At 40.1% G+C, this 18889-nt stretch overlaps 2 protein-coding genes across 4 annotated transcripts; one reads left to right on the forward strand and one right to left on the reverse strand.

Moving 5' to 3' along the window:
* Positions 1–60: 60 nt before the first annotated feature.
* On the reverse strand, positions 61–6801 carry PARS2 (prolyl-tRNA synthetase 2, mitochondrial). Of its 3 annotated transcripts, none has more exons than XM_075182107.1 (2): positions 6725–6801; positions 61–2012 (listed from the first exon to the last, which is right to left on the reverse strand). In XM_075182107.1, the coding sequence occupies exon 2, from the start codon at positions 1999–2001 to the stop codon at positions 613–615; it is 1389 nt and encodes a 462-aa protein (XP_075038208.1). In that variant the 5' UTR covers positions 2002–2012; positions 6725–6801; the 3' UTR covers positions 61–612. The 3 variants fall into 3 exon arrangements, with proteins under 3 accessions (XP_075038208.1, XP_075038211.1, XP_075038210.1); XM_075182110.1 differs by having other exon boundaries at positions 61–2009; positions 6725–6757; XM_075182109.1 differs by lacking the exon at positions 6725–6801 and adding an exon at positions 6524–6716.
* Positions 6792–17402, forward strand: TTC4 (tetratricopeptide repeat domain 4). Its single transcript, XM_075182111.1, has 11 exons — positions 6792–6929; positions 7847–7974; positions 8655–8766; positions 11350–11511; positions 12406–12483; positions 13247–13371; positions 14460–14546; positions 15182–15387; positions 16126–16210; positions 16420–16502; positions 17110–17402. Exons 2-11 carry the CDS (start codon positions 7870–7872, stop codon positions 17213–17215), a joined length of 1149 nt encoding a protein of 382 aa, XP_075038212.1. The 5' UTR covers positions 6792–6929; positions 7847–7869; the 3' UTR covers positions 17216–17402.
* Positions 17403–18889: the final 1487 nt, after the last annotated feature.

Consider the following 18889-nt stretch of genomic DNA (forward strand, 5'->3'; position numbering starts at 1 on the left):
CCACAGTGAGACGACCTATCCAACACATTAGGTTTGCACAGCAAGTGCTACTGAAGTCAGTTTTCCTAAAACACCCCTTGTACAGTTTATTGTGACCACCTCCAGTGCAATACACGCCACGTCGGGCACAGATGCACGTATCAATGTGAACATTTGATGTTTGACAAATAACATTTCATCACATACCTTGTCTGTTACATAATGGATCTAATAACATTTGATTCGAAAAGGTTTACAAAAACATTTTTAGTGTCTGGGGGAAAAAAAACAAAACACCGACGCATACCGGGAAATTCAATTGAGCGTGAGTTGCCTCGCATGTCATTTCTACACACCGAATGCGCTATTCAATTCTGGGACCAATGATGCTTGTATAAATGACGTGCGAGGCAGCTCACGCTTAATAGAATTCCCCTTATATAAACACAGTGTTTTCTGTCAAGAAAACAAACAGGAAATATGACAACGTTTGTTGTGACAATCATAAATACCGATGGGTCACGGGCATATAAAGGGAGCAGTTTGTTCATATACATGGCCCACTGCATATATATTGTACAATTTCTTTATACATCATTTATTTGGAAGTGAACAGCAGTTATACACAACATTCTATATCACCTGAACTCCTTGTATAAAGTTTAGCACTCCTTCCTTGGAGAGCAAGTGGACGTCCCCAGTTCTGTGACAATGCACTTCAAACTGGGGCGGGCTCTCCAAGGCCTTTTTGCCTGCGACAATAACATAGGGATAACCCATCATGTGGGCTTCCTTGACCCTTTTTCCGATCGTTAAATGGTCCCTGTCATCTAGAATTGCCTCATCTCTCATGTGATGAACGGCGCGTATATCGTGATAAAGTTCTTCTGCGGCTGCTAACGCTGCCGTCTCCTTGCTTCCCTTTTTGGGGGGAATGAGACAAATCTGGTATGGGGCAATTAGATTTGGCCAGTGAATATCATCCTCCGTAGAAAGGACTTCAATAGATGCCGCCAACAGTCTGGAAATGCCAATGCCGTAGCAACCCATCTCTGCTACAGACGGTTTGTTCTGAGAATCGTAGCAGACGGCATTAAACACACTGGAGTACTTTGTACCCAGGTAGAAAGTGTGCGCTATCTCGATGCCCTTGCTCTCCACCAGTTGTTCTTTACACATGGGGCAATTGGTCTCATCTGGCTGTAAGACCTCCACGTTGCCTGCAAAGTCACAGCTCCCACACACCAGTAACTTGTCCTCACCAATGTTTGCAGGTAGGTGGAACTCATGGGACATTTTGCCCCCAATATTCCCTGTATCTGCCTGAACTTTAACGTACTTCAGACCCAGGGCGCTGAAAACGTTACAGTAGGCCTCACACACGTTATTGTACGTTTGACAGGCTGCCTCCTCCGTGATGTCAAACGTATACATGTCTTTCATGTAAAACTCCCTGCCACGCAGCAGACCAAAGCACGGCCTTTTCTCGTCTCGGAACTTCCGCGTGATCTGGTAGAGAAGCAGAGGAAGACGTTTGTAACCGATACCTCCTTCTGTGGCAATCAAGTCAGACACAGACTCTTCATGTGTGGGGCCCAGGCAGTATTCCTGATTGTGTCTGTCCTTTAAACAGAGCAGCTCTTTTCCAACTAGGTCCCAGCGTCCACTCTGTCTCCACAAAGCTGCTGAGCAAAGCGTGGTCATGTTGATCTTCTGCCCTCCAATCTCCTGCATGGCTTTATCTACGAGTCTAATGAGTTTCTCCATTGATCGCACAGTATAGGGAAGGTAATGGAAGCATCCTGGACTGGAGGGCCGGATTAAACCTGCTTTATACATGAGTCTTTGGCTTTTGCTTGAGGGTTCATTCGATTTGTGTTGAAGTTCAGAAGGATTCTCCTTCCACAGGCTCCCTGGTTGATAAAGCCTGGAGAGCAATAGGCGTTTTCCTCTGGATGAATCATTGTAATGTGCTCTGCTGGCCACTGGATGGGGTAGTGATAATCTCAACAGTCTCACCATCCCAAACCCTACTGGGAAGACAAGCACAAGACAGTGTATAAGTGAATGGTGTCAGCTCCCAAAAGTATTTAACCTAATAAAATGTTCTTAACAACCACATAATAAAACCTTCGATATTTATTTTTTTTGTATATTTCAAAGGGTTGTCCAAATCATCTCCCTTTAATTATTGCAACATTTCAGAACAACCCGAATATGTAATAAAAAATAATTTTCCCAATGTAATTTTGCAAGAACTTTCAATGAAAGAACATTAAATGAAACTAAATAAAGTGACCATATCTATAATGCAGCAAAAATGTATAACTTGAATAAAAAGAGTTCAGGAATAACACACCCCCAACACCACCTTCGTCCATACAAAGGAAAGTACAGTATTATATAAAGGAAGAAGAATATAAATTATGCTTTAGTCTGTCCTCATGATCCTCCTTTATTCTACAACTTTAGATCACCACTTTTTATTCTGAAGATGCAAAAAAGTGGGCATGGCTTAGTAAGGTGTTCCTTTTGTACTTGTAATGTAGTCATTTATATATATCTATAATCTATCTATCTATATATATATATAGTTTGTGATTGGATCAGCACTGCATATTAAAAAAAATAGTAAATAGAAAGTGACCAATAAAATGTCTATTGTTTTAAGCAATCTGCATTTTTACATTTTTAAGAACATATTGGGATTTCTCCGGACAGAGAGCTGCCGATACTACAGAAAGGAAAAGAAAAGTTAAATATATAAATATTTCATACAAGTTAACCCGTGCATGATACTCATGCATTCTAGTCAAATCAAGCTACTTAAGGTGTTAAAAAGGTTCTTGTCATGCATTTGGGCCTAGCCCAGGCTTCCTCAGGGGAAGAGCGTTACTTCCCGACGCAAGCGCCCTTTTTTAACGTGGTTTTGTCCACATGTCACCACCTCATCATTTTTCTCCATCACCTCATCCTTCATCTTCATCAAGCTACTTAAGGTGTTAAAAACTCCCCAAGGGTCACCCCCGGCAACCACCAACCACTCCCAACTGTCACTTCTCCTTCAAGAAATATATAGGTCAGTGTATAACTCTGCCCAGCAGGTGGCACTGCAGCTTGTTTTTTTTTTTTCACACACGCCACTAGGCATTTATATAGTAGATAAAGGTTGTTTCTGCATTGAAATAACAGAGCCTCACATTACAAATTTACTGTATGTGGTTGGAGGACCCTATCCCTCCCACTATCTTAGTCAGTGGTTTCCTAGTTCCCTCCATTGCCCTCCTCACGTCATGACACTGCCCCTGTCCTCACTAATGCGATCACTAGAGCTGATCGGTCACTGTCTCCCATAAGACCAGAACAGCCATATCCTGAAATAACCTGTACCGTTGTGAAATTTTTAATGATCTGATTGGCTGTATGATGTTCTATCCCGCCTACTTTAAAATGGGTACATCAAGACTAGCAGCAGAAGATGAAGATGGTACTCTGAGTATAGACAAACAAAAATGATGAAAGCATATGAAATATGATGTCAGGAACAACAAAAGTAAACTCCACCCCCTCAAAGTGTATCATTTAAATTACAGGAGTTCCGTAGTTACTAACTTCTGAATGGTACGCGGGCTTTATGAAGTGAGGGTATTGAGGAACATACACATTTAGGGGGAGATTCAATTGCCGGCGAGGTGGGCGCAAACATTGGAAATTATGGTAGCAATCTATAGAGTGCAAGGAAAAATGAGTGGAGATTCCAGCCATAGTATCGGTCTCTGCAGACGTTTCGGAGACACCTTGCGCTGAACTGAATCTCCTTAGGCAGCGTTTTCTTTAGCAACTTTCATGAACTGAAAAACATACTAGTAGATTAATTGGCTGCTATTAAATTGACCTTAGCCTCTCTGGGTCTGTGTGTGTGTATGTGTTGGGGAATTTAGACTGTAAGCTCCAATGGGCAGTGACTGATGCGAGTGAGTTCTCTGTACAGCGCTGCAGAATTAGTGGCGCTATATAAATATATGATGATAATATAGAGCTTACCCAAAAACATGTCATGTTGAATATTCTAAAGAATTAGTTTAAACGAAAACAAGTTTCTTCATCTTGACAAATGCAATAGAAAAATGTAATTAAGTTTTTGTGATTAAAATAATATTTGTGGCAGTTGCATAATTCACCCAACATAAATTTCACTGCTCTGGCGATGCAATTAACAGTCAGAAAACAGATCTGCTATTACCAGTATGGACAACAAAAGACTCCAAAAGAGCTTGTCCTATACTACAAATCAAAAATATTTTTAAATACCACCCTCACTACAGCCTGTATGCCCCATTGTAACAAATATGGTAGGAGTCCTTCCCCATCGCAATCCCCACGACCTCCCTGCCTGTTAGCTGAACACAGGCGCCACTTCACGCTGTAAGCTCATAGTGCAGGAGGGCTGAATCCAGTAGCTGATTTGGGAAACTCTACGAAACTTGAAGAGTACTAGACCAATTTAGTTCTGCACAGCGCTGGCTTCAGATAAACAGAGGGAGTTGAGGTTCCCACTATTTGCAGCATGGAGGGTCATAAAGAGGGCAGTAGTTACTTTTTACAGGGTTTGGCAAATGAAAATGAAACAAAAGATATATCTAAGTCACCATCATTAATTTGAAAAGTCTATGCATAATATTTCAAGAACAGGGCATTTTGATTATTTTTACGGATTCACACTAAATTTACGGACAGTTGTCCACCATGACCTAGCCTGTATTTCTATTGCAATTCACAATGCACTACAGCTATGTTACTGATAGTAGGGCATAGCCAGACAGCACACGGAAGGTGTGGCACCATTAATCCCGTCAAGTTGTTGCTAAGAGCTATTATCTTCTAAAAAGAAACACTCAAATTGCATATTTATCTAAAATGCAAGAAGCTACTAGGAAATAATGTATGGCGCTGGACACAATGCTACCAAAATAGTGTCTATGGGCAAACAACAAAGACAAATGTGTTACATCTACCCAAGTGTTAAATGAGGCAAATATAATGAAAACTGAAAAAGGGATCTTCATGTAACACAGTGTTTTTTGTACTGAAATGAAAATAATATAAATGTTTTAGAAAACGTAGTCTGTGTCAGAGCACAATTCAGAAATTGAATAATGTGTTTTGATAACACAGAAACCTTGCGATAGCATAACCACTTAGATCTTTTGCATCAATTAGTGTGCCAGAATCCTTATTTATTTGACAGAGGAGACTGTCACCACTAGCTCACCACTCTGCTGCAAGAATATGTTCCTATCCAATAATTTAAAATATACCATAATTAGCTCCTACTGTTGCCCTGCAAAATACACCATAACTGGCTCCTACTTTTGCCCTGTAGAATACACCATAACTGGCTTCTATTAGCTGCCCTGCAAAATACACCACAATCAGCTCCTACTGTTGCCCTGTAGAATACACTATAACTGGTTCCTACTTTTGCCCTGTAGAAAACACCATAACTGGTTCCTATTAGCTGCCCTGTACAATAGTTCATAATCAGCTCCTACTGTTGCCCTGCAAAATACACCATAACTGGTTCCTATTAGCTGCCCTGTACAATAGTCCATAATCAGCTCCTACTGTTGCCCTGCAAAATACACCATAACTGGTTCCTACTTTTGCCCTGTAGAATAAACCATTACTAGCTGTTATTAGCTGATCTGCAGAATACACCACAACTGGCTCCTATTAACTGCTCTGCAGAATACACCAGAACTGGATCCTATTAGCTGCTCTGCACAATACACCACAACTGGCTCCTATTAGCTGCTCTGCACAATACACCACAAGTGGCTCCTATTAGCTGCTCTGCACAATACACCACAACTGGCTCCTATTAACTGCTCTGCAGAATACACCATAACTGGTGCCTATTAGCTGCTCTGCAGAATGCACCATAACTGGCTCCTAATGCTGGCTTGCAAAATACACTATAAGTGGCTCCTATGCCTGCCCTGTAGAATACACCATAACTTTGATTATTTTTACAGATGCACAGTAAATTTATGGACAGTAAAAAATACAACATAACTGGTTCCTACTGTTGTCCTGCAGAATACACAATACTTAGCTCAATAGACTCACAATTCTAGTTTGTATGAAACCCTTAACAAAATGTTAATACCGTTACATCCATGTACGTCTGACATGACACAAATATTATTTTATTCTAAAAATTTTCCTTAGTTATAGCATAACGAGGACAGATATGGGAAATTGCATATACAGCAAATAAACAAGTACCGTGCTGTTAAAAGACAAAAAAACAACAACTTTAAATACTGTATAAGAAACTATGAAAATCAGAAAATTTGCAACTATGGTGCATTGCACATCATGACCCAAGTTATGCTATTGAAATTACACGGTTTCCTTGCATTCCTACATGATTTGGAAAACTTCAGACACAAATTTGCATTATACAGACAGTCGAATCAAACTTTTAAATCACCCATTTCTGCAGTTGAATGTTCTTTCCCTGATTCCCTCACATACTTACCGATTGCAATAACCTTCGCTGCAAATGGCAGCAGGATATTGTATTATCCTGTTGTAGAATGGATCATGTTGACTCGTCAGCCATGTGAGCAGCAGCAGGTTATAGCAGGTGACAGATACATCTCGTTACCTTTACTTGTGATATAACCCTATGGCACCGACTGAGAGACCCCATCCCTTCTCCCAGCTCGGTTATACTTACCACGGACTCTATTACAGATTTCAGTAAAAAAAAAATCCAAGGGTAAAAAAAACCCGGAAGTCTGACCGGAAGCAGACTGGGGGAAGGAATAGCGCGGTGCACACTTGGAACATGTGAGAAACCAGGTCCTACAGCTGGAAACGTGGTGGGTACTGCGGTAGAGGAATAAAGACTGAGGACTAAAGAACAGAAGCATCTGAGACAGGTTATTATAGCTACAGACTGTATACTGTGACTCTCCAGTTGCCCAAATCTGACAGCTCATGCTGGTACTTATAGTTCCACAACAGTTGTAGACTTCTAGCTTAACTACCTATGGTTTAGAACATAGTTTTGTAACATGAATAGTCCCCATACTTTGACTTACTGGTCTTTGGAACTGTACACAGTTTCCGTCTACCTAAGTAATTTTCCTTTTAATTTACTCCACGTAAGACACAAACTATCCTTGGTTTTCTTGTGAAATGTGTTTTGTTTTTTTACTGCACTAGTCATAGCCCAGGAAAACATCTAATACTGTGTTGGCTATTTTCATTGCTAGTAACCCTCAGGTATTACTGAATTCTGAGTAGAAAAACAGGTGAGCATCGATAGTGTAAAATAATATTTTAAGTATGCTTTTAATGCTTCCACCTGTGTCCAATCAGTTCTATTAAAGCTATGGCCTGTCATCTCCATAATATTTCACTTTTGTACAGTCCTAAGCTTTAAATTATTAGTCTTTACTCCATTCACTTCTTATTAATATTTATTATGGTTTGTCTGTATTTGAGTAGTATTATTGTAAAATATTGCACGCAACTGATTACAAGGTGGTCAGATATGTAATCCACCTTTGTTAAACCTATGTCTGTTAAACCTTCCCTTTTTCATTATTTATTATGTTTGGTTAAATAGAAAAATTCTGTGTGATTTAGACATATTTTCTCTATGCCCTCCTATATTAAATTTTCTCTTATTACATTTGACCAAATAATTTTTGTTTTGATTGAAGTGATTTTTTTTTTTTTTTTTTTATAGTTGTACTAAAGGTGTTTTTTGCTTTTGAAAGCTCATAGTACATCACATAGCTTAGTTGCTGTCAGTGCATTTTCAAACCATTATTACTTTAATGTTGTACAGGATCAGTGGCAAGGACTGCATTCATGGATCCCAAGTCTCCAGAGGAAGATGAGGTCATGGACCAATTTATGGATAAATTCCAAACAGAGAAGTACAAAGGAGCATTTAGTGAGGATAGATGGGAGGAGGTAAGACTCTTTGTTACCTCTGAAATTCATGCATTGAATGTCATGAATATTATTGTCTATATCACACAATTGTACGTTATTCTTGAACATGCTCATTTATGTATTAAATGTATATACATATACTACTATCTGCACAATTGCACCTTATGTATATTTATTTAAAAATTAAATAATCACTATTGAAGTAAAGAAAAAGCAGCATCTATTAAAAAGTGATGGAAAATGTCCTCCCACTTTCATTACAAACTACAGATCCTATAGATTGTTTACAGTGACCAAGAGTGCTGATATAGGACAAAAAGCTCAAATGACAAGGCAGAGAATGTCGGTTATGCTTGCTGTGACATCACTGCTCATGAGGCTAAGGTGTGAATTATTACATTTTCAGCCTGCACTCCCACCTCTATGCCTGTTCCAGACCAATGAGAACTATCTGGCAGGCAATTAGGGTGTGTCTGTGCAGATTATATCTGCAGTATGTGGCTTTCATTCACGTACAATCCTTCATTTACAGCACTGCATCAGATGACCTACCTGCTGTCCACTTAGCAGAGTAACTTTTTAGCAGTACTGGTGGGGTTAACGGGAGCACGGTTATAGTACACACTGCTTTTGAAACACATGTAATATGAACTTGTTTCCTGTGAGATTATAAAATACATTTTCTGGTTACATTTTAGGAGTTTGACAATATCCCTATGTTTATGAAGAAAGCACCAGATGAAATTGACCCAGAGAAAGCACCAGAGTTAGCCTGCATTCAGTCTATGCTGTATGATGGTGATCCTAAAGGTATTATAATCAACATTTATTTATATAGCGCCAGCAAATTCCATAGCGCTTTACAATTGGGAACAAACATTTATAAGACAATACTGGGTAATACATACAGACAGAGATTTAAGATGGCCCTGCTCACAAGCTTACAATCTATGGGACAATGGGAGTTTGAAACACAAGGGCATGTGCTACATCATATTGCACATTGGACCAGCTAGAATGCAAAGGTAAAAGGTATTTAGTGGGCTGTGTGATCAGTCACACAGGAATGTTGGTCAGAGGGTTGTTGTCTTGTGTTAGCTGTGTAGAGGGTGGCAATAGGGTAACCTAAGAGAGAGAGATTACAGATTTTAGTTAGAGGTGGAATAAGCACAGGAGACGGGGACCTACCAATTTGTGAGGGAATGGGATCAAGAGGACAGGAGGTAGAGTAGGAAGATGAAGAGAAAGTTTCTACTCTCCTCTCATTTGTGGGATCAAATATATATGGCACAGAGCACTGCAGCTCTTAGTGTGTGTGTGTGTGTGTGTGTGTGTGTATATATATATATATATATATATATATATATATATATATATATATATATATTTACATACATACATGCATCATTTACAGCTTTCCTTTTGTTAGACATCTTACTCACTCTTCTATAACAACTGAGACAATATAATTGTCATATAATGTTCCTCCTATTGTTGTCCTTACAAGCTGCATGTGTCTTGTCAAATAACTTTGGATGTTTTCTCACTAAATGAATACGTGTGTGTTAATCACAGATCCGCCTATAATATATTGCTCTCCTCCCTCTTGCATGTCTAACATACAGGAAACACGACCCATTCTCTGACTGCACTAACATGTGAAATAATGTATACAGCATGTCTACATTTTAAATATGCTCTATTAACGTGGTTTTTAGACATTAGCTATGCTTTCCATTATAAGCTTAGATATAAGGTTGGAAAATTGTTCTGCCGCATTCTTTAAATCTAGTCCTATTTTAGATTTTTCTTAAAGCGTGTATTTTCAATATGGTGTTCAGGCTGTTAATAGCAATTACTGTTTCATTACACATGGTTTCTCATAGTCTTGCTGACTGAAGTTGTTACACCTCATTGTTTTAAGGTAGATTTCTGATAAAAATAATAAGAAAGGGGTGTTTGATAGAGGAACATAGACATGTATAAGGCACGATCACTAATTTAGGGTGTATTCACTTGTAACACCTAGATCATGTCTAAATACAGCCCTCTCCCTGCATGAATAGATTATACATAAGACAACACAATATTACCTAATAGAAAAGAAAAAAAAAACCAACATAAACAATTTGACATGTTATATATAAGACACAGAACACACTTACGCTTTGTGCGCTCCATGTGTAATTAAGCAACTGGCTACTATTAGGTAAAAACTAAATGATTGCATTATTACAACACTAGAGGGAGCTACACACTTGGATCTCACATATGTACATCTCCTCTATGTATAAGGGGTCATTGTACGAACGAGCTGAATGACGTGGGGGCAGCCATTTTTTGGGCTGAATCATTATTTAGTGTATTGATTCAGTATGAACCAGTGACCTCAATGAGTGTAAGTGACGTCACTGGTTCCGAGTACATTGATAGGCTGTATTTTCATGAATAGGGATTCAGCCCATACAAATGGCTGCTGGCAGTCCAGCCACATCAGGACACCGCTAGCAGTGAGGCACCAACTTGTATATTACCAGAGCTCGTTTATTAGAATCTTCATCGGGCCAGATACCCTTGCATCTCCAATGAGCATATTTTAAAGCCCCATGTGATCGGACTGCCATGTGTTTCCAGTAGTCGTTTATTACTGGGCTAGCTGATGCTTGCCAACCTTTGAAAAGTAAATTCCGGGAGATCCTGGGCAGGTGGGGGGCGTTGTTGGAGTGCGGGGCGTGGTCAATTGCATCATTTCGGCCCCGCCCCGTGACAAAATGCTGTTTTTGTCGCAGGGCCAAAATGACGCGATTCACCACGGATCATGTCATTTTGACGAGTAAGTTGCAGTATGCGGGATACTTGCTTGCTCTCCCGGGAAGTCCAGGAGACCTTCCTGAATTTCGGGAGTCTTCCGGACATTCCGGGAGAGTTGGCAAGTACGGGCTAGCTTATAGTAAGTGGAAGAACAGGACCTGTATTGGGGAGAATTTGGAGCATCTGGAAACTCACATGATCCAGCCACGTTTCAGGAAGAAACGCAGAACGCACTATGAAACGTTATTAAAACTGAAAGGTCCTGTAACATTCAGCAGCCAATCAGAGGTCTGCTATCATTTTCTAAACTGTAGCAGTTAAATCTGATTGGTTACTGTGGGTTGCGTCAACTTTTGTGGTGTGTTCCAGTTATCATATTGCCTTTAAGAATTGAGGTACACTTGGATTCATCCAGGTGGTCCAGTGAGGCACTTGCACAACTAATGATTGTCCATAGCTTCTATCAGTAAGAAAATATTTCTTTACTACTCGCACAATAATTTAGGTTCTTTTATTTGAGAGTGACCTGTTCTTGTCCGTCTGATGTTTTCTACCCACTCATTGCCGGTGATCCTCCAACAGAGCAAGCCACAAACTATAAGGAGGAGGGAAATGAGTTCTTTAAAGAGAAGAATTACAAGAAAGCCATCATTGCCTATACAGAAGGCATTAAGAAGAACTGCGAGGACCCGGAGCTGACGGCCGTGCTGTACACCAACAGAGCTGCAGCCCAGTTTTATTTAGGTAAGAGCATGTAAAAGCACAGCCTATAAAAGATAATGGTGGGAGGAGTCAGATGTTGCCCAGAGATGCTTATAATTCATATAGGATGGCACGGAAGTCTGCAGACTCATGAGTACTGCAGTGTGTCTATTCATAAAATTATTTTACTTCTGGTAGTCGCTCAGAACATAGTTTGCATAGATAACCGGCCTTTAAAAGGTCTCTACAATAGAGCATATACTGGAAAAATAATGAAGGGCATTTATACTGCTGTAAGTAAAGGGAGAATCGACTTTATCCTCCGGGTGCTCCGGTTTCCTTCCACACTATCAAAAACATACTAGTAGGTTAATTGGCTGCTATTAAATTGATCTTAGTCTCTCTCGGTGTGCAAATATGTAAGGGGATTTAGACTGTAAGCTCCAGTGCGGCAGGGACTGATGTGAGTTCTCTGTACAGCGCTGCTATAAATAGCGGATGGTGATCATCCCTATCTTTGACTGTTTTCCTCCCGAGTTTATTAGCTAACAGGGAGGGTGTGCACTTTGTCACCTTTTTCATAGAACCTATGATTCTTATGTTGTAAATCGGTATACCTGTACATTGTTATAAAGCCATGGAATGCAATTTTTTACTTGTGTTAATTACTTGGCTGCAACATGCGTTTTAAATCTCTAAACTATTAGTACTTGGATTGCCCCCTTGTGGTCGTTTGGGGTTAATGCAGGTGTATGAAACTTTAATAGTGACTTTTTCCACCATAATAGAGTTCTTAACACCAAATTATTTTATGTAACAGGTTGTGTGGCAGAACCCTCTGTCAGTTGTAACAAGAGCTAGGGGGGAAACTAGATAAAAGTACCAGCTGAAAAACAAAAGGCCATAAAATGCAATAATAACGTTTTGTTCTCCCAGGTAACTATCGTTCATCCCTAAATGATGCAATTGCTGCAAGAAAGCACAAACCAGACCACTTAAAGGCAGTGATTCGAGGTAATTCTATACTTTATCTGCTAACAGTTGGTGGAACATTACACTGTGATCAAATATATGCCATACAAAAGGTTTATCAGTGGTCACAAATTGTCACTCTTACATAGTCGTTTTTACAACTGAAGCAGTGCTGCATATTAAACCCTGGTTATTGTCAATATTATCCAGACACACTTGGATAATGACACAATTTTAAAGGAAATGAATATGCAGTTGAGCTCCATAGAGGAGCTATGGACTAATTGTTATGATCCCCTCTTCTGCACTAGCTGACTTCCAGATTGTGGTTATGGAGGGATTACCTATAAGTGGGGGGTGGGGTGTTTATTTAAGGAAGGGTTGTCCAAATGTCTGCATCCTGTCTGGCCATTTCTAGATATCTCCCTGATGTACAAATCCATGTGATAATACCTTCACATGGGGCTACAGGTAACATTATGGAAGGTTGTCTGCTAATGTAAAATATGTAATATTGAGAATATTCCCATTTGCAATATACCACATAACAGATGAGTGATCACTGTTCGTAAAAGAAAACTGCAGCATAATGAAACCTTGTAAATGTATTTTCAAAAACTGACAAGACCTGCAAAAGCTTCCAAATCACACCTGGAAATATGCATCACTGTGCTGTAACCATAACAACCAGTTGGATTATATGTACTAGGCGATGGGTCTTTATGAAGTGTGATTCTCTGGTGACATAATCCTATGTATTCTCTCTGGGATACTGAGACACTAGGCTGAAGATTGTCTTTTTCAGGGGCTCTATGCTATATGGAAGTAAAGAAATATTCAGAAGCTTTGAAGTGGTGCGATGAAGGTTTACGGATCACTCCAAGCGACAAGAAACTATTAGAAACAAGGACAAAAGCAGATAAACTCCATGTAAGAAAGGGGTGTGTGTAATCTAACGGATGGGCTGTCGTTACTAATTCAGGTTTATACATAAAAAAAGCAGTTGTACATTTAATACTAAATCAATATTTCAGTTTAGAAATAACATGCAGACAAAATATAACTGGTGGTTGTTACCTCTCCTCTGACATTCGTCTCCAATACTTCTCTAGAGCTGCACTTCTCTACTTCTCTCCATCAGTCTCTCTTCCACATTCTCACCCTGCAACTAATCATGGAAAACACATCTGTCTTTTCCTACCTTCTTCTATATACTATCCTCACTAAAGAGTTTTCCAACCCTCCACACTTTCACTCGGCCATTCCCTGTAGAGCCACCAACTTGTCTTTTTACATTGGTTTTTCTCTTACAAAATATATATTACTCTTGATGGTGCATTGTGAGAAACAGGAGCATTGGGTATCAGCCCTGGCTCTTGGAGGTTAGACACTAAGGATCAGTTGACTCCTAAATGCCTTAACCCCCTGGTATGACACAAGCTATCCAGTCTAGCTTAATGTCCTTTGGAAGTGCACCTAGGCCTGTTTTACATCTGATTTTATTATTTTAACTGGCACCTAGGTTGCCCCTGTTTATTGTGCACCCATCTTCTTTACCCTGCTCTGGCAAATTCCCAAGCAAGGACTGTGTACTATTCCAGGGTGCATCCCTGTTATACGGTGATGAGTGGTTCTCTCCTTTTGGATGTCGGACCACACTCCGTCCTTACACTAGCTCCTCATTGGTGTCTGGTGTCAACAGGCGCAAGTCTTCCAGGATAAAGGCTGTGTCCTTAATTCTCTCACTAGTCAGAGCCCCAGGTCCCCAGATGAATCACGGCTTCCCATAAACCTCCTTCAACAGAGGGTGATATATTATTAACTTCTCGACTGGACTACAGCGCTGTAGGGGTCACCCTGTGTAAGTCAAATCGGACATCTCCACATTGGTGACTTTTATAAATAAATAAACTGAGGGAACAGAAACCAAGAAAGAAGTGGCGGAGGCTGGTCACCAAATATATTATTAATAATAATAATACGGAGTGTAGAAAATAAAATGTATGTTCCACTTACAGAGAGCGGCAGAACGAGATGTCAGGAAGATGAGACAGGCTGAGAAGAAGAATCAGGCAGAAAAGGACGCTCTTCTCCGTGCGATTCAGGCAAGTATCTGAGACATGTTGTGAATAGAGAAGCGATGGAAGCTGGTTGTAGGAGGAGTGATATTTAACTGTAAAGTTCTAGAGCTTAAAACTTTTGCTGCTCAGAATTTCTTTTCATTATCCTTCATTTGGCTACTTACACGAAATTCTTCCCATTAAATATATGTGGTTTATCTATGTCCATTGTACTACCTTTCTAATTTACAGCAGTGTAGTAAGCTATGCAACATAATGAAACGCATACCCAGGGCTTCCATTTGTATTGTTTTACAAATGATACTTGTATCTATATCACATTAAACCCGATTGGTATGGGGATGGATGACATGTACTAGTAGCTTGTTTCCTGTGTTGGCCACATCCGTATCACTTTTAAAAGAAAAGCTTTCAAGATAACCAGCAAAACTTTAAGCTTGTACTGATTTGCCCAACCTCATCTCTATCCTGCAATGTCCTCTCCTACCCCCCCCCCCCCCCCCCCCCCCCATACCACAGTGTCCTCAGTACCTGCTCGGACCGATCGCTCATCTTGCCACCGTAACCTGCTACACTAATGGCCTCCTGCTGTCGCCTTCTCTTGCCCTTTATTTGACTAAACACAATGTTTATTGAAATCCTGCTGTACTTTATTGTAGGATCGAGGAATAAAGTTACTCGATGAGAGGAGTGAGGAAGAAGAGGAGACATCCGGAGGGTCACTAGACGGTATCTCCAGCTCAGAGAACGTGACCGGAGCACACGTGCGTTTGGATGAAGGTGGTCGTCTTACTTGGCCAGTGTTGTTCTTGTATCCGGAGCACAGTCAGACAGACTTCATCTCTGCCTTTCAAGAGGACTCCAGGTAGATATCATGCTTCACCCCCTTAGTAGTAGTAGTTACTGGGTGTGTTATAAGTAACTCCTAGGTCACATGAAGTTCTCAGCCTAGTTTCAGTCCCATGCTCTTCAATGTCGAAAGCAATAAGTCAGGAGCGTATAGCCTCTGATCCTGCTAATCCAGCTGGATCAAGATTCTGCTATGTAGGGAAATAAGTATTCTGGATTACAGGATAATTCCGCTCAAAATCCAGAATTAAAAGGAATATCCTAAGTGTTACCTGGTCCCATAAGATTACCTGGGCTCCATAATTCAGACTTTCCTGTTCCGTTGCTGGTGGGCAGCACAATGATGGTCATAAATAAGAGGAGGACATTACTGGACTCCCCACGTTCCTGCAACCTGACCTAAAAACCCTGAGATATTACATTTGTAATATGACTAGTAACATAACCTGTTGCTGTAAATAATTAGGATAGTACAAATCACAAGGGGCGCAGCCATATATATCTGTTTATAGACTCCGAGAGACGTCTAATATCTTACACAATATACATATATATTATACACATATACATAATATGATATTGGGTAATGTAAAGAGGGAAAGGCTATTTGTTTATTTCTCTGCTCTTTGAAAACCACTTCTTGACTCGGGTCTAATTTACAAAACTAACTGTTGCTGCTTCTGTAGATCAGATTTGGGGTGTTCTGGGTGTTAATGGGATATTCTGCTTCCTCATAGTCTCTCTGCATTTATAGGTTTATTGATCATTTGAGTGAAATGTTTGCTCAGGATTTGCCGCCATGGGATACAGAGAGAAAATACCTGGCGCACAATCTGGAGGTCAGTACAATGCGGACAGCATAGAGGGAACACTCAGACTTCTTCACTGAGACCTTTTAAAAATGTTTCACTTCTTTCTCGGCACAACCAGTTAAAGTTGTATTCCACCTTCAGATAACTTTGTCTTGGTCTGTCCATGCTCTCCTACAGCTGTTTGTTGAATACATTGCTTTGTGTGTCCCTAAATAATCCTGTATCTTGCTGTGCAGGTTTACTTTGAGGATGAAAAATCTCCGTCCTTTCACCAGGTGAAAACAGACAACACCCTGCTGCAGACCTTACAGCACAGCCGGTGAGACTTCCATCATCACAGTCTGTTTCCCTGGATCTAGGGAGTGCAGTCTATGCTGCCCCCTAGTGTATAATACTGGTTGGTGTCTTTATCGGGCCGCACAAAATAGAGTACATGAGCCAATTGGTGAAATGTGAGAGCCCAGCGGGATCTTCTAAGGAGACGGATAATATGTAAATTCACTGTCCTCAAGGAAAATAAACGTTAGGAGCAGCAGTCATTGCTGCAGATGCATTGGCTATCTGCCACGTGTCCGCCCTGGTTTATGTAAAATAGCTGTTATGTGAGTAATAAACATAATTATAAATTTTTCAGGAGATTATAAAGTTGGAAATATTTACAGAGTATATTTGAAATAAAGTTCTGATTGTGGGTAAAGATGATTTTCCTATACACATCAGCCTCCCTGTCTTATGAATATTGAAAGACATTGCAGATTGCAGCATCTAATAGTCTGATATCTAAATGCATTAATAGCTCTTTTATATAAACAACTTACCATGTAGGTTTAGTTGTCCTTTTAAAACTGGCGTTATTGAGCCTGAACTGACTTGGTAAATTAATCCTTGTTATGTTTTTACATTATTATTTTTTTGTGTCTCCACAGACTTCGTGTGAAAGCTGGAACACCTTCCTTTTTAATTTTCGTGAAGCAATGTCCTTTCAGTACAAAGTATTTTTCAGACAAAAAAGTCTATAGGATACGCTGCTGATTGAAGATCCATGAACCACGAACTGGGGACAGGTTTTACATGACACACTTGGTATTTTAAGTGTAAAGATAAACTGATATATCTGTGATTATGGCCCGGCGTGACATTCAGTGTCCACTTCTACCTTTGCTTTATTATAATAAATTTGGTGTGTTTGTACCTATATCCTCACACCATAATGTCCATACATGCCAATCAGCAGATTATTCCATGACTGCTTCAGACATTGCTGGGAGATTATGGATTACCCCGGTGCATAGAATATGGCCCTTCTCCTAGCTGGTACTGGTCAGGATCAGTAGGAAGAATGATTTTGGTGTGGATACTTTTTTAAGCACTAAACAAAAGTAACAGGAAAGTTGTAAATTTGTATCTTTCTACCTTCATCATCATCATTATCATTTTATTTATATAGCGCCACTAATTCCGCAGCGCTGTACAGAGAACTCACTCAGATCTGTCCCTGCCTCAATAGAGCTTACGGTCTAAATTCCCTAACACACACGTCAATTTGAGAGCAGCCAATTAACCTACCAGTATGTTTTTGGAGTGTGGGAGGAAACCGGAGCACCCGGAGGAAACCCACGCAAACACAGGGAGAACACACAAACTCCACACTTTGGATCTGGAAGGGGTCCATCTTATATAATGAAAAAGTCCCCTCTTTTAAACAAAGGTGCCACTTTTTAATTATTGACCAGCAGGTAATAAATAACATTAAAGTAGATAGGAGAAAGGGGGAGCTCCTGCTTTCAAACAATGGAACTTGATCAAACAATAGACCAGGTTCAGTCCCTGTTGTCAGGACTGTGTGCCTGCTATAATAAAAGTGTTGTGTACCGGCTGCAAATGCTAGATTGTTCTTATTCATAGATATGTATCATTTGTGATCATATATGTTCTAACCACAGCGGTTTATGGTTGAGGAAAAGTGATGGAGCTACAGCCCTGGCAGTTTTCTTTCTCTCTGTGGGATTCTTATGGTAAAAATTGCTATTCCATTAGAAGGTCCATTAAGAGCCCCAATGGATGTAAAAATGGAAAAATATTTTAAAAACCTCATCGCCTCCAGGCTGGTGCTTTAATCTGGAGAGGACATTTCTTCAGGCTCCTGGGCAATCTAATTGGATAATCTGTATAAGGACATTCAAGAAAAATAAAGTAGACAACACTTGTTGAAGAATATGGAAAAGATGACAGTAAGAATTTATTTCTTCTATGTGACATCACTGGATCCGATCAGGCTTTCTGCCAGAGGTGTAACTGTAACAGCTGTGGTTAGTAGAGCACTTTGGCTGCGTCCCTGGGCAGCAGTCTAAAACTTTTGAAGGTGATTTATCTTTTTCATGATCTACAAACACACAGGTCAATTCCATTATTTTCCGCTAGATTGTAGAAGATCTTTTCGTGCTTCATTCTCACGAGAGGATGAAGCACAAGAGGTCTCCTTAATGAGACCCAAACCTTTCGTCCTTGTAAACATATGTTAGACAGTATGTGGCAAATACATCCAGGCCGTCTCTTCGTTCCTTTAGATGGAAGAAAGCCGAGAACTTCACAATAACTCCAGGGTAAAACCCCCTCCAGCAGGCTTGGTGGGAGGCCTAAATTGAGAGGCCTGGAAACTCACTACAAGATTGCTGGGTTTGGGATATTATAAACAAAGAGGGCACA

The sequence above is a fragment of the Mixophyes fleayi genome, chromosome 8, assembly GCF_038048845.1.
Source record: "Mixophyes fleayi isolate aMixFle1 chromosome 8, aMixFle1.hap1, whole genome shotgun sequence".
Taxonomy (NCBI): Eukaryota; Metazoa; Chordata; class Amphibia; order Anura; family Limnodynastidae; genus Mixophyes; species Mixophyes fleayi.